Source organism: Lutra lutra, chromosome 10 (genome assembly GCF_902655055.1).
Source record: "Lutra lutra chromosome 10, mLutLut1.2, whole genome shotgun sequence".
Lineage (NCBI taxonomy): Eukaryota > Metazoa > Chordata > Mammalia > Carnivora > Mustelidae > Lutra > Lutra lutra.
Window position 1 is genome coordinate 85,404,710 of NC_062287.1, and position 15,482 is coordinate 85,420,191.

General features: G+C 39.9%; 1 protein-coding gene across 1 annotated transcript in view; it reads left to right on the forward strand.

Annotated features, from left to right (window-relative positions):
* Positions 1 to 992: 992 nt before the first annotated feature.
* EIF3M (eukaryotic translation initiation factor 3 subunit M) overlaps positions 993 to 15,482 on the forward strand; it is a 28,448-nt gene continuing 13,958 nt past the window's right edge. Inside the window, exons 1-5 of the mRNA XM_047691445.1 lie at positions 993 to 1,140; positions 3,513 to 3,645; positions 4,825 to 4,963; positions 5,248 to 5,371; positions 5,527 to 5,621. Of these exons, the coding sequence (XP_047547401.1) occupies positions 1,099 to 1,140; positions 3,513 to 3,645; positions 4,825 to 4,963; positions 5,248 to 5,371; positions 5,527 to 5,621 (533 nt within the window). The 5' untranslated portion in view covers positions 993 to 1,098. The remainder of the gene's footprint in view (positions 1,141 to 3,512; positions 3,646 to 4,824; positions 4,964 to 5,247; positions 5,372 to 5,526; positions 5,622 to 15,482) is intronic.

Genomic DNA, 15,482 nt, shown 5'->3' on the forward strand with positions numbered 1-15,482 from the left:
GTTCGTAATATAAACTGAACAGTTTCCTTCCATCACTGTACCTAAAAAGGCATGAACACAAACTTATACACAAACTACCCTTTCTCTCCGTTTTTTTTTCCTTTCTTTTTTTCCTTCCTCCTCCCCCTTCTGCTTTTACCTTTCTCGTAGTGCTAGTTAACAGGTTACATACAGAAATTCTTTAGTAATAGCTAGTACATTCAGTGCCCACCGTGTTTTAAGCGTTGTATATATTAATTTACTTAATCCTCATAACGGCACCGAGGTAAGCACTTTATTATTCTTATTTTTCCAAGAAGCTGATACACGGATGTTAAGCAGTTTCCCCAAATCACACGTCCATCAGATGGTACAGCGGGGATTCCATTCCTAGGAATTCTACTCTGGAGGCCAAGCTGTAAGACGCCATCCAGGACTGCCTTTCTAATTACTTTGAGACGGGGGTGCCCTGCGCACCCGCTGGAATGTAAGCGGCAAGCGAGAGCTTCTTTTGGAAACTAAGGTTATCCCCCGTGCAGAGAACACTCCCTGCCAGCAGATCCCTCAATAAACGCTGAAAAGTGGGATAAATTTTAACCCGAAAAAAATTGTCGGGCCCAGCAAATAACGTAAACCCCGAAGGCTCTTTTCGTACTGCCAAGAACCAAGGCTCGGTGGCTGGGGGGAGCAACAACAGAGGCGCCGTGCGGTGCAGCCTGAGAGCTGGCTGGCAGAGGGGATGTGGCTGCAAAAGAACAACTATTTAAGCACAGTTTTCGTTGGCCGAAATGGCTTAAGATTTCATTAAGGAGGTGAATGAAGTAAGGCGCAAGGCGTGAACTCACGCGAAGGATAAATACGTAACAGCACTCTAAAGGCTAGAAGCAATAGGCGATGCCAGGGACCGCTCCCGGGAGAGCGCGTCCGCGAGACCCGCCCAAGTGCGCGCCCTCCCTGTACAGCGCGCGGTGGGATTGGCCCTCTGGCCCCGCCTATCTCGGTGGCCCCGCCCCGCGGGGTAACCCGGAAGCAGTTGTGAGGCAACCCCGCGCACTACAGCTCTCTTTCCGGTCGGCGTGGTTTTGTGAGCGGTGGGACTGCCGTACCCGGGCCTTCAACATGAGCGTCCCGGCGTTCATCGACATCAGTGAGGAAGATCAGGTGTGCTCCCAGGCAGCCAGTGCCTCCAGGACGGGGTTGGGGGAGACTCAGGGGTATGAAGGGTTGAGCGAGGGCCAGGCGGGCGGCACGCCGCCCCGCGGAGCCCGCTCCGGGGCTGAGAGCCGCTGCTCACTCCCCACACAAGACAGTAGGGAGGGAGGCCGGCCGTGAGACGAGGCGCGGCGCTAATTTCTGGCTTGGAGTTGAGGTAGCCCGCCGACCGTTGATTCCGGCGCGTGGACCGAGGTTTTAAGGCCAGCTTCCTGGTCGGCGTCGGGACTCTTCCAGTCTGTGTCACTTCTGACGACAGTACTTTGGTGCCTGCTTCCGTCTGCCAGACGCAGCCACATCCGGAGTGGGAGGTGGCGAATCTTTAGACGGCGTAAGCAGTCTAGGAAAAATTATTTTATAGTAAAGCTGGAATGGTTTTATTTTGTGATCACAGAGGCAAAGGTGACCCTATTTTAAACGGAGGCTATACTTTATAACTTTATATTTTTACTTGTACAAGAGTGAGAGTTCTGCAGTCTGAAAGTAGAACGTCAGTTTCACCCTCATGCTTTGAGGCATACGTCTGGTGAACCATCGTAATATTTTTAAATTTTTTATTTCGGGCTTGGTCTTTTGTGTATGCATGGCGGATACTTCTAATTTTTCCCATAACAAAAGTTAAACTGTAGTTGATGGGAGTTAAACCCGAAATTATTTTCTTTAAGTTTATTTTGTAGAACTGAAAACCATATTTTGTGAAGTCGTAGGTGTTTTATATTTTTTGCTATCCCACTAACATGGAAATTTGGTTTTTATAGAGTTGAAAACACCATTACTATTCTAAGGTAACTCGTAGAATTACAGGTGTTGATTTTTACTCCCAATGGTAGAAGTGCAGATCCTCAGCCCTGAAGAACCGACTAAGAAGGGGAAACGAAAGGAAGGCGATGGGGGGGCCCTGGGGGAGAAGATAAGGCGAGGGAAGGAGTTGAGCACATTAGAAAGGAAAATGGGGGGGGAGCATATATGGTTATTAATGAAATCATGTTACTAACAAATTGGCTATTAGATTACCTCAAAAAAGTATTTGATTTTAACATAGGAAAGAATTTGTAGATGGAGGAAGTTCTTGTTGATGGCCTTATTTTAGTTTTAAAGATAAGTTAGTTTCCTTTCTAGTTAGGTTATGCTACTTTTGTAATACATCAGTTTGACATCAACCATTCCTTCTCGGTAGATACGGGATTGCTTCAGAATTTCAACTTTGGTCAGATTCTGTGTTTGAGTAGACTAGGAAATGGAGTTCAGAATTTTTTCTTTTCCTTTACTTGTCCTACTCTACAACTACTTGTAGCCAGTGAGGATGACAGATAAAAACAATAAAGTGCTCTTTGATATGGTGATGGTGGTTTCATGAAATCTAGTTTATAATACCAACTCATAGGTGAAGTTAACTGTGTTGTTATCTGAAAGGATAGGGCCATCAGATATACAAATTTAACATATCTGTTTTAGGTAGCCAAACATGTTTGTGGGTTTAGAAAATGTGATACCTGTGCATTTACTAATGGTATCCTTTCATCTCCCTGCTTAAGTTTTCATTTTATTATCTTAAATACCATCTACATTGATGTTTGGCTGCCATAAATACCAACCCCTCAAAAGGGCACCTTACTGAATATTATATATATGTTTTAGAGTATAAAATGTCTGAATACCTCAATGTGATATTGTAGTTACAGGTCCCAGGGTGCTTTCTGATTCAGATATGTAGTTTGCATTCTAAAAAAATAGTTATAAAGTAGATCCAATTTGAAAAGTATTATATTCAAAACAGTCAAAGGCATCATTTTTTATCTTTGTGTTTCCCAGAATGCTTGTCTCATATAGCTTCTCAAACATTTTATTAACAAATGATTACCTTCATGAACGGCAAATGTCTCTAACTTTTTAAATTGGCTATATTATGTATACTTGAGAATAATAAAATTTTATTTCTTTAAAACAGGTTGAATTTACCAGGTCAGATTAATTCTCCTCCACACACAACCCCTCATAAGCACTTTAGATATATATTAGAAGTTTTTGTGTGTACTGGAAGTTCAGCAGCAGTAGGTGGTAGGAGAGAAATTCTGAAGGTGACCCACGAGGGTCATACTGGGTTTGTGTAGCCACTTGGTTTTGTAGAGGAAAACCTCTGGCTCCTGTAGGATGTGAGGGGGACTGAGGTGGGAGAGAGGCACTTCAGCATAGTAATTTAAAGTCATTAAGTATGGTATTTACTTCTTATTTTTTTCCAAAAAAAAAAAGAATGGTTTGGTATCTTGAATTTTGGCATTGTCAGTTATAGAAGTGTCTAGCAATCTTACTTGATTCAACAGGCTGCTGAGCTTCGAGCTTATCTGAAATCTAAAGGAGCTGAAATTTCAGAAGAGAACTCAGAAGGTGGACTTCATGTAGATTTAGCTCAAATTATTGAGGCCTGTGATGTGTGTCTGAAGGAAGATGATAAAGGTTTGTTTTTAATTTTTTTGTAATGTTTCTTATTAATCAGAAAGGATCTACTTTTAAATTTTTCCTGTAGGGGCGCCTGGGTGGCTCAGTGGCTTAAGCCTCTGCCTTCGGCCCGGGTCATGATCTCAGGGTCCTGGAATCGAGTCCCGCATTCGGGCTCTCTGCTCAGCAGGGAGCCTGCTTCCCCCTCTCTCTCTGCCTGCCTCCCTGCCTACTTGTGATCTCTCTCTCTCTCTCTCTCAAATAAATAAAAAAAATTTTTTTTTTTTAATTTAAATTTTTCCTGTAAAGTATATTTGTCTTGGACTTGTTAAGCCCTGTTGTCTTTTAATCTTAACCTTTGCACATACTTTCAGGTTATTCTAATCTGTTATACCTGTGAAGTAAGCCTATTTTGAGAAAACATCTTTTTTAAGAGCTAATGTTTTTTGAGTGTTAAGTACATACACTCAATACTGGTAATTTCAGAATGAATTGAAGAAAAGTGAAGCTCTTCTTGCCTTTTCATAGTTTTACATTAATACCAAATGGGATATAATTTCCAGTAATCTAAAAGACAGTAAATTATTTGGCTGATGCCCTATTTATTGACATAAAATGGGAAATTTTGAAAATTGGGAGTCCTATAATCTTTAGTTAAGGTTTGAGATTAAATTTGGTTTGTAGTTAATAACTTACAGTCAGAAAGCAATGGCCCAGCCACGAAGTTGATCACTTTCATTTCTCAGTAATTTCCTATTTATATATAAAGGTTTTCTTCACTTGGGAAAGCATTTTAACTTGACCGAAGGAGTAACTTCCAGACAACTGAATATCTTGCCAGTAAAAATTGAAACCATATATATAGACATATATATCAGTCTTCTGTTTTATAGGTTGGAAACCAAATCTTAGATAATAATTTCCTTTTTCTTTAATAAAATGTATAGTGTTTTCTGGATGTTAGCTGTGTAACAGAATTAGTTTCATTTGAATTCATGTATAATATATTTTTAGCCTAATGTCCACCATTGAAGGAAAAGTTTCCTCTGGTGAAACTGTTTTGCAGTAGGTAGATTACATCTTCCTAAAGTATCTTAACTTTAATGGTCTTTGATGTATTAAAACACTGGAAATACATATTTAATTAGACACATTAAGTATGATAATATCACTCTTGTGTTATCCATACATGTGTAGATGTTGAAAGTGTGATGAACAGCGTGGTATCCCTCCTTTTGATCCTGGAACCGGACAAGCAGGAAGCTCTGATTGAAAGCCTGTGTGAAAAGCTGGTCAAATTTCGGGAAGGTGAACGCCCATCTCTGAGACTGCAGTTGTAAGTTAAGAACTGAAAGAAGCTTGGTTTTGTTAAGAAGCTCTCTTTATGTCACTGTCATTTAATGGTTAAAAGCAAGAATTACAGAACTTGACTGTCACCTGTGGCTCTGATTGGTTGTGTTACCTCGGACAGGTCATTTAACCTTTCTGCACCCCATTTGCCTCCTTGTAATGTGAAATTATTAATGGTGTCTCAGGTTTGTTGTGAGAGCAGATAATCTCAACTTAATCATCATAGTTACCCATCTGAAACACTGTTTTATTATTTTTTTTGTTAACCAGGCTAAGTAACCTTTTCCACGGGATGGATAAGAACACTCCTGTAAGATATACAGTATATTGCAGCCTCATTAAAGTGGCAGCATCTTGTGGGGCCATCCAGTATATTCCAACTGAGCTGGATCAAGTGAGTTACTGTGTGGAATACTTGTTCTGCTTGTAAGAAGTGCAGACTGTATTATAATTAAAATAGTAAATATGTATGTTCTAAATGTTCCCTTTTAAATGATGAAACTATATCCAGCTGTGCCACTGAATTCCCTCCTTTTGTCAATCCTGTAGGTTAGAAAATGGATTTCTGATTGGAACCTCACCACTGAAAAAAAACACACCCTTTTAAGGCTCCTTTATGAGGCACTTGTGGATTGTAAGAAAAGGTATTCAGAATTAATGTACTAACTTAAAACTTCACAGTTTTATAAGTAGTTGAGGCTGTTTTTAAAAACAAGTGAGGTAAGTGATTTTGCTCTGTTTTGTTCTTCACAGAGTTGCTATAAATGTATTTCTGTAAATTTCACCTACTAAGTTAAACATAACTACAAAGTTTAAAATAGTTTTCCCCATCTTTAAACATTTTTAAAAGCAAGATTTGCTTTTGTTCTAAAAATGGTACAGCTGTTAACCTGAAAGCTCTGTGTAACTTTAGACTAAGTTATTTAATGATGCTTTGATGTCTTAGTATGGGATAGTGCTACCACTTTTGTTTAGTGATAGTGAGGGACTATTAGTCAAAGTTTCCAAATCAGCCTCTTATATAAACAGTGCCCCCAAGATCAAATTTTGCAGTAAACTTTACTAAATGAGTACCTATTGAGCTTCTGCAAGGTCTTGGGTTTCTAAGGTTTGTAATTCATCCTAGCAAACTTCATACCTACAATACTTACTCTGTATACCCAATTTTAGGATGCTTACCAAATGGTAGGTTTGGCTCAGTTTTCAGAACTAGTGTTAAATGATAATCTTAACCTTTTTGACCTAGCTTTTCAATTTTTCTTTTCACATAATGGTTAAATACTTTTAGAAAAAGAAAAAGTAAACAATCTTCCCTTTAGTTTTATTGTTACACAATTTTTATACTGGCTTATAGTACTGGGTATTTAATGTTTTAGGGTCAACAAGGTTAATAGGTTTCTAGTAAGTAATGTAAACTTTTTGCAACTATTTAAATTTAACAGTGTAAGAGGAAATTTTTGTCATTAAAGTTGGAACTGGTTTTTTTTTTTTTTTTTTTTGAGAATTTTTTTTTAAATTTTATTTTTTATAAACATGTAATATATTTTTTATCCCGAGGGGTACAGGTCTGTGAATCACCAGGTTTACACACTTCACAGCACTCACCATAGCACATACACTCCCCAGTGTCCATAATCCCACCCCCCTCCCAACCTCCCTCCCCCCATCAACCCTCAGTTTGTTTTGTGAGATTAAGAGTCACTTATGATTTGTCTCCCTCCCAATTCCATCTTGTTTCATTTACTCTTCTCCTACCCCCTTAACCCCCCATGTTGCATCTCCTATCCCTCATATCAGGGAGATCATACGATAGTTGTCTTTCTCCGATTGACTTATTTCGCTAAGCATGATACCCTCTAGTTCCATCCACGTCGTCGCAAATGGCAAGATTTCATTTCTTTTGATGGCTGCGTAGTATTCCATTGTGTATATATACCACATCTTCTTTATCCATTCGTCTGTTGATGGACATCTAGGTTCTTTCCATAGTTTGGCTATTGTAGACATTGCTGCTATAAACATTCGGGTGCACGTGCCCCTTCGGATCACTACGTTTGTATCTTTAGGGTAAATACCCAGCAGTGCAATTGCTGGGTCATAGGGTAGTTCTATTTTCAACATTTTGAGGAACCTCCATGCTGTTTTCCAGAGTGGTTGCACCAGCTTGCATTCCCACCAACAGTGTAGGAGGGTTCCCCTTTCTCCGCATCCTCGCCAGCATCTGTCATTTCCTGACTTGTTAATTTTAGCCATTCTGACTGGTGTGAGGTGATATCTCATAGTGGTTTTGATTTGTATTTCCCTGATGCTGAGTGATGTGGAGCACTTTTTCATGTGTCTATTGGCCATCTGGATGTCTTCTTTGCAGAAATGTCTGTTCATGTCCTCTGCCCATTTCTTGATTGGATTATTTGTTCTTTGGGTGTTGAGTTTGCTAAGTTCTTTATAGATTTTGGACACTAGCCCTTTATCTGATATGTCATTTGCAAATATCTTCTCCCATTCTGTCAGTTGTCTTTTGGTTTTGTTGACTGTTTCCTTTGCTGTGCAAAAGCTTTTGATCTTGATAAAATCCCAATAGTTCATTTTTGCCCTTGCTTCCCTTGCTTTTGGCGATGTTCCTAGGAAGATGTTGCTGCGGCTGAGGTCGAAGAGGTTGCTGCCTGTGTTCTCCTCAAGGATTTTGATGGATTCCTTTCTCACATTGAGATCCTTCATCCATTTTGAGTCTATTTTCGTGTGTGGTATAAGGAAATGATCCAATTTCATTTTTCTGCATGTGGCTGCCCAATTTTCCCAACACCATTTATTGAAGAGGCTCTCTTTTTTCCATTGGACATTCTTTCCTGCTTTGTCGAAGATTAGTTGACCATAGAGTTGAGGGTCTATTTCAGGGCTCTCTATTCTGTTCCATTGATCTATGTGTCTGTTTTTGTGCCAGTACCATGCTGTCTTGATGATGACAGCTTTGTAATAGAGCTTGAAGTCCGGAATTGTGATGCCACCAACTTTGGCTTTCTTTTTCAATATTCCTTTGGCTATTCGAGGTCTTTTCTGGTTCCATATAAATTTTAGGATTATTTGTTCCATTTCTTTGAAAAAAATGGATGGTACTTTGATAGGAATTGCATTAAATGTGTAGATTGCTTTAGGTAGCATAGACATTTTCACAATATTTATTCTTCCAATCCAGGAGCATGGAACATTTTTCCATTTCTTTGTGTCTTCCTCAATTTCTTTCATGAGTACTTTATAGTTTTCTGTGTATAGATTCTTAGTCTCTTTGGTTAGGTTTATTCCTAGGTATCTTATAGTTTTGGGTGCAATTGTAAATGGGATGGACTCCTTAATTGCTCTTTCTTCTGTCTTGTTGTTGGTGTAGAGAAATGCAACTGATTTCTGTGCATTGATTTTATATCCTGACACTTTACTGAATTCCTGTACAAGTTTTAGCAGTTTTGGAGTGGAGTCTTTTGGGTTTTCCACATATAGTATCATATCATCTGCGAAGAGTGATAGTTTGACTTCTTCTTTGCCAATTTGGATGCCTTTAATTTCCTTTTGTTGTCTGATTGCTGAGGCTAGGACTTCTAGTACTATGTTGAATAGCAGTGGTGATAACGGACATCCCTGCCGTGTTCCTGACCTTAGTGGAAAAGCTTTCAGTTTTTCTCCATTGAGAATGATATTTGCGGTGGGTTTTTCATAGATGGCTTTGATAATATTGAGGTATGTGCCGTCTATCCCTACACTTTGAAGAGTTTTGATCAGGAAGGGATGCTGTACTTTGTCAAATGCTTTTTCAGCATCTATGGAGAGTATCATATGGTTCTTGTTCTTTCTTTTATTAATGTGTTGTATCACATTGATTGATTTGCGGATGTTGAACCAGCCTTGCAGCCCTGGAATAAATCCCACTTGGTCGTGGTGAATAATCCTTTTAATGTACTGTTGAATCCTATTGGCTAGTATTTTGGCAAGAATTTTTGCATCTGTGTTCATCAAGGATATTGGTCTGTCGTTCTCTTTTTTGATGGGATCCTTGTCTGGTTTTGGGATCGAGGTGATGCTGGCCTCATAAAATGAGTTTGGAAGTTTTCCTTCCATTTCTATTTTTTGGAACAGTTTCAGGAGAATAGGAATTAGTTCTTCTTTAAATGTTTGGTAGAATTCCCCCGGGAAGCCATCTGGCCCTGGGCTTTTGTTTGTTTGGAGATTTTTGATGACTGTTTCAATCTCCTTACTGCTTATGGGTCTGTTGAGGCTTTCTATTTTTTCCTGGTTCAGTTGTGGTAGTTTATATGTCTCTAGGAATGCATCCATTTCTTCCAGATTGTCAAATTTGTTGGCGTAGAGTTGCTCATAGTATGTTCTTATAATTGTCTGTATTTCTTTGGTGTTCATTGTGATCTCTCCTCTTTCATTCATGATTTTATTTGGGTCCTCTCTCTTTTCTTTTTGATAAGTCTGGCCAGGGGTTTATCAATCTTATTAATTCTTTCGAAGAACAGGCTCCTAGTTTCGTTGATTTGTTCTATTGTTTTTTTGGTTTCTATTTCATTGATTTCTGCTCTGATCTTTATGATTTCTCTTCTCCTGGTGGGTTTAGGGTTTCTTTCTTGTTCTTTCTCCAGCTCCTTTAGGTGTAGGGTTAGGTTGTGTACCTGAGACCTTTCTTGTTTCTTGAGAAAGGCTTGTACCGCTATATATTTTCCTCTCAGGACTGCCTTTGTTGTGTCCCACAGATTTTGAACCGTTGTGTTTTCATTATCATTTGTTTCCATGAATTTTTTCACTTCTTCTTTAATTTCCTGGTTGACCCACTCATTCTTTAGAAGGATGCTGTTTAGTCTCCATGTATTTGGGTTCTTTCCAAATTTCCTCTTGTGATTGAGTTCTAGCTTCAGAGCATTGTGGTCTGAAAATATGCAGGGAATGATTCCAATCTTTTGATAACAGTTGAGACCTGATTTAGGACCAAGAATGTGATCTATTCTGGAGAATGTTCCATGTGCACTAGAGAAGAATGTGTATTCTGTTGCTTTGGGATGAAAAGTTCTGAATATATCTGTGATGTCCATCTGGTCCAGTGTGTCATTTAAGGCCTTTATTTCCTTGTTGATCTTTTGCTTGGATGATCTGTCCATTTCAGTGAGGGGAATGTTAAAGTCCCCTACTATTATTGTATTATTGTCGATATGTTTCTTTGATTTTGTTATTAATTGGTTTATATAGTTGGCTGCTCCCACGTTAGGGGCATAGATATTTAAAATTGTTAGATCTTCTTGTTGGATAGTTCCTTTGAGTATGATATAGTATCCTTCCTCATCTCTTATTGTAGTCTTTGGCTTAAAATCTAATTGATCTGATATAAGGATTGCCACTCCTGCTTTCTTCTGATGTTCATTAGCATGGTAAATTCTTTTCCACCCCCTCACTTTAAATCTGGTGGTGTCTTCAGGTTTAAGATGAGTTTCTTGTAGGCAACATATAGATGGGTTTTGTTTTTTTATCCATTCTGATACCCTGTGTCTTTTGATTGGGGCATTTAGCCCATTAACATTCAGGGTAAGTATTGAGAGATATGAATTTAGTGCCATTGTATTGCCTGTAAGGTGACTGTTATTGTATATTGTCTCTGTTTCTTTCTGATCTACTTCTTTTAGGGTCTCTCTTTGCTTAGAGGACCCCTTTCAATATTTCCTGTAGAGCTGGTTTGGTATTTGCAAATTCTTTCAATTTTTGTTTGTCCTGGAAGCTTTTAATCTCTCCATCTATTTTCAATGATAGCCTAGCTGGATATAGTATTCTTGGCTGCATGTTTTTCTCGTTTAGTACTCTGAATATATCATGCCAGCTCTTTCTGGCCTGCCAGGTCTCTGTGGATAAGTCTGCTGCCAATCGAATATTTTTACCATTGTACGTTACAGACTTCTTTTCCCTGGCTGCTTTCAGGATCTTTTCTTTGTCACTAAGACTTGTCAATTTTACTATTAGGTGACGGGGTGTGGACCTATTCTTATTGATTTTGAGGGGGGTTCTCTGAACCTCCTGGATTTTGATGCTTGTTCCCTTTGCCATATTGGGGAAATTCTCTCCAATAATTCTCTCCAATATACCTTCTGCTCCCCTCTCTGTTTCCTCTTCTTCTGGAATCCCAATTATTCTAATGTTGTTTCGTCTTATGGTGTCACTTATCTCTCGAATTCTCCCCTCGTGATCCAGTAGCTGTTTGTCCCTCTTTTGCTCAGCTTCTTTATTCTCTGTCATTTGGTCTTCTATATCGCTAATTCTTTCTTCTGCCTCATTTATCCTAGCCATCAGAGCCTCCATTTTTGTTTGCACCTCATTAATAGCTTTTTTTATTTCAACTTGGTTAGATTTTAGTTCTTTTATTTCTCCAGAAAGGGCTTTTATATCTCCCGAGAGGGTTTCTCTAATATCTTCCATGCCTTTTTCGAGCCCGGCTAGAACCTTGAGAATCGTCATTCTGAACTCTGGATCTGACATATTATCAATGTCTGTATTGATTAGGTCCCTAGCCTTTGGTACTGCCTCTTGTTCTTTTTTTTGTGGTGAATTTTTCCGCCTTGTCATTTTGTCCAGATAAGAGTATATGAAGGAGCAAGTAAAATACTAAAAGGGTGGCAACAACCCCAGGAAAATATGCTTTAGCCAAATCAGAAGAGATCCCAAATCGGGGAGGGGGGGAAGGGGATAAAAAGAGGTTCAGAAAGAAAGAAAAAAAAATTAAAAAAAGAAAACCAATAAAGAAAAAGTATAAAAAGGAAAAATATATATATATATTAGATAAACTAGTTAAAAAATGTTAAAAAAAGAAAAGGGTAAACGTTAAAAAAGTTTAGCAGAAGAAGAAAAAAAATTGAATAAGAAAAGAAAAAAAAATTAATTTAATTGCAAGGCTAAAGAATCATGGGGAGAAAGCCATGAGTTCCGTGCTTTGCTTTCTCCTCCTCTGGAATTCCGCCACTCTCCTTGGTATTGAAACTACACTCCTTGGTAGGTGAACTTGGTCCTGGCTGGTTTTCTTGCTGATCTTCTGGGGGAGGGGCCTGTTGTAGTGATTCTCAAGCGTCTTTGCCTCAGGTGGAGTTGCACCGCCCTTACCCGGGGCCGGGCTGAGTAATTCGCTCGGGTTTGCTTTCGGGAGCTTTTGTTCCCTGAGCACTTTCCGTAGAGTTCCGGAGGGCGGGAATGAAGATGGCAGCCTCCTGGTCTCCAGCCCGGAGGAGCCGAGAGCCCGGGGCCCCACTCCTCAGTGCGCCCCCAGAGAACAGCGCCCAATGACTCTCGTCACCCTGGCCTCCGGCCGCGCTCCGAGGTGACCAAGCCTGCGACCGGTTCAAGGTAACCTGAGCTGAGAGTCACTCCTCCGCTCTGTCTCTGTAGCCGGCTTCCACGTTCTAATACCTGTGAGCCCTGCGACACTCAGACACCCCCGATCCTTCTGTGACCCTGCGGAACCTGAGGCCACACTGACCCCGTGTGGGCTTCACCCTGGTTAAGCCTTTGGAGCGATGTCCCTCAGTGGAACAGACTTTTAAAAGTCCCGATTTTGTGCTCTGTTGTTCCACCGCTCGCCGGGAGCCGGCCCCTCCCCCCGCGGTCTATCTTCCCGTCGCTTTGGATTCACTTCTCCGCCAGTCCTACCTTGCAGAAAGTGGTTGATTTTCTGTTTCTAGAGTTGCTGTTCTTCTTCTCTTCGATCTCCCGTTGGATTTGTAGGTGTTTGTAATCTTTAGATAAGCTATCTAGCTGATCTCCCGCTACCTGAAGTAGTCTCAGCCTGCTACTTCTCCGCCATCTTGACTCTAAAGTTGGAACTGTTTTATCAGAAAAGAGGAGAAGTAGAGGATATTGCACTAATAGCCTGTTTCATTCTGATCAGTGGCTACCACCTATTATAAATCATCAGACTTACGACAGCATTCTAGCCAGTAGTCAGTAAAGTGTTAAGAGTAAATAGTTTATAACAAAGACCATTTCATATGGAGAGAGCGTTAAAAGCTATAAGAGAAAGAATCGTTATTTTCATTCATACTTCAGATGGGCAGGCTGTGCATCCAGACTACTGGAATTTCAAGTCTTGGCTCTCCTGCTTGTTGTATGACTAAATAACTATCTCTGTAACTCTGTTTCCAGTTTCAGAGTGGAAATAATAGTAATACTTCTCTCATAGGGCTGCTGAAAAGATAATATCATCTACTTTTTAACAAAGTGGTTTCATTATTGGGACAGCTCTCAGTAAAAGATATTCTTACTATGCTTTTCATTTTTCAAGCTCACCTTTAAGAAATTAGTCTTTTTTCTGATGGAGCAGTTTAAAATGATGAGTGTTATGGTTTCCGTCTGAATGTCTAGTGCTTATCAGAAATGAGGAGTACTTACTGGATGCTCTCTGTAATTGCTGTTTAGTAGGTCTAGTATGTAGAAGGGAAGTGACTTATTCTAAGGAGTTCCAAATCTAATTTTCAGAGAAATTGAAATAGAATATCAGTACCCATTTAAGCTCTACTAGACATGTACTAATGTTAACATACTAGAAAACACCTGAAGTATTTGGCACAGATGATCACTTTTTCCTTCTTGAAACACATTCTTCGGTTGGTTTTTGGGGCCTCCATCCCTCCCTGTCATTGAAGTGTAGTTGACATACAGTACATTAATTTCAGGTGTACAACACAGTGATCCTACATTTATCTACAAGCGGCTCCTCTCTCTCTCTCTTTCTCTCTCTCTCTCTCTCTTTTTTTTTTTTTTAAAGATTTTATTTATTTATTTGTCATAGAGAGAGAAGCGAGAGTAAGCACAGGCAGACAGAGTGGCAGGCAGAGGCAGAGGGAGAAGCAGGCTCGCTGCCAAGCAAGGAGCCCGATGTGGGACTCGATCCCAGGACGCTGGGATCATGACCTGAGCCGAAGGCAGCTGCTTAACCAACTGAGCCACCCAGGCGTCCCTCTCTTTCTCTTTAAAGATTTATTTGAGAGAGAGAGAGCATGCATGAATCACAGTGGGGGGTGGGCAGAGGGAGTGAATCTTCAAGCAGACTCAGCTGAGTGCAGAGCCTCATGCCAGGCTCCATCTTAAGACCGGTGAGATCATGACCTGAGCCGAAATCAAGAGTCAGACGCTTAACTGACTGAGCCACCCTGGTGCCCATCAGTTCTTCTCTTCATTCACAGCTTATTTGTGGGTTCCTTCTCTCAACATTAGGATAACTTATTCCTGGGATGACTTCTGCTCAGTTACATTTATTCCCTATGCACGTTGTTTGTATTTTTCTTTTTTTTTTTTTTTTTTGCTATGATTTTGGGTGAGGCTGAGTACCAAATGCAAGATCGTTTTTTGTATTGCTGGGTTGTTAAAGTTCAGTACAAGATACTTCACATCCCTGTCCTCACCTACTAAAATGCCAGTGGTGCTTCCCAGTCATTAGAACAGCTGCAGCAGCTCCTATGCACTTAAAAATGCTCTGGAGGGCACCTGGTTGAGAGCCACTGCTGTCTGAGTGCTTTCATTCAGTCACATGCCTTTAAGTACTATTTACATGCTAGTGGTTTTCATGTGTTTATCTCCTGTATTTCTCTTCTGAACTCCACAAATACCTAGCTATTCCTGTTGAACATCTCTGTTTACTCAAAAGACATCTCCTACAACAACTGCAAAAATGAACCTTTTTTCTTCCTAAATCTGTTTTTTTTTTTTTTTAACCTTCTCCAACTCAGGAAATGCCATTTCTATGCTTCTAGTTACTCAAAACCCAAAACTGGGGTTCCTTTGTGGTTCCTGTTTTTGTCTTATATTTCATATGTAATCCAATGTCAAATCCTGTCAGCTCTGATAAATCTAAAGTCAGTCAGGTTTCTCACTACTTCGGATGCTACCTTATGGTCTAAGCTACCATTATTTCTTATTTAGATTTTTGAAGTAGCTTCTTAAATGGTCCATGTTTGGGTCTTGTCCCTCTACAGCCAGTTCTTAACATAGCTGCCAGAAAGTTCTGTTTAATACGGAAGATCAGATTATGTTTTCCTTCTATTCAGAATCCTCCAGTGGTTTCTTCGGGAGGCCAAGCCAGCTCTAGAATCTTAGTACTGGCCCTTCTGTGTGGAGCACACTTCTCCCAGGTAGCCATGTGGCTCCCTTCGGCTTCTTCAGATCTATTCTCTTGTTATTTCATCAGAAAGTACTTCTCTGCCCAGCTGTGTATATAACAATATCTCCCCTACACCCTTGCATTGTTTTTGTTTCTCTCATCCCTATTTCATCATTTCCTCCTTGGACTTCTTACTAACAGACTTAATATATTTTAATGTTTATTATCTGTCCCCATTAGAATGTAAGTTCATGAGGGCAGGGACTTTATTACTCAAACAGTGTCTGACATGTGGTAGGCACTCCATATTTGTTAAATGAATGACTGTTTATGAAATATGTTGCAAAAGCAGTGGCTACAGAAGCAGACATGTACAAAAGCACATGAA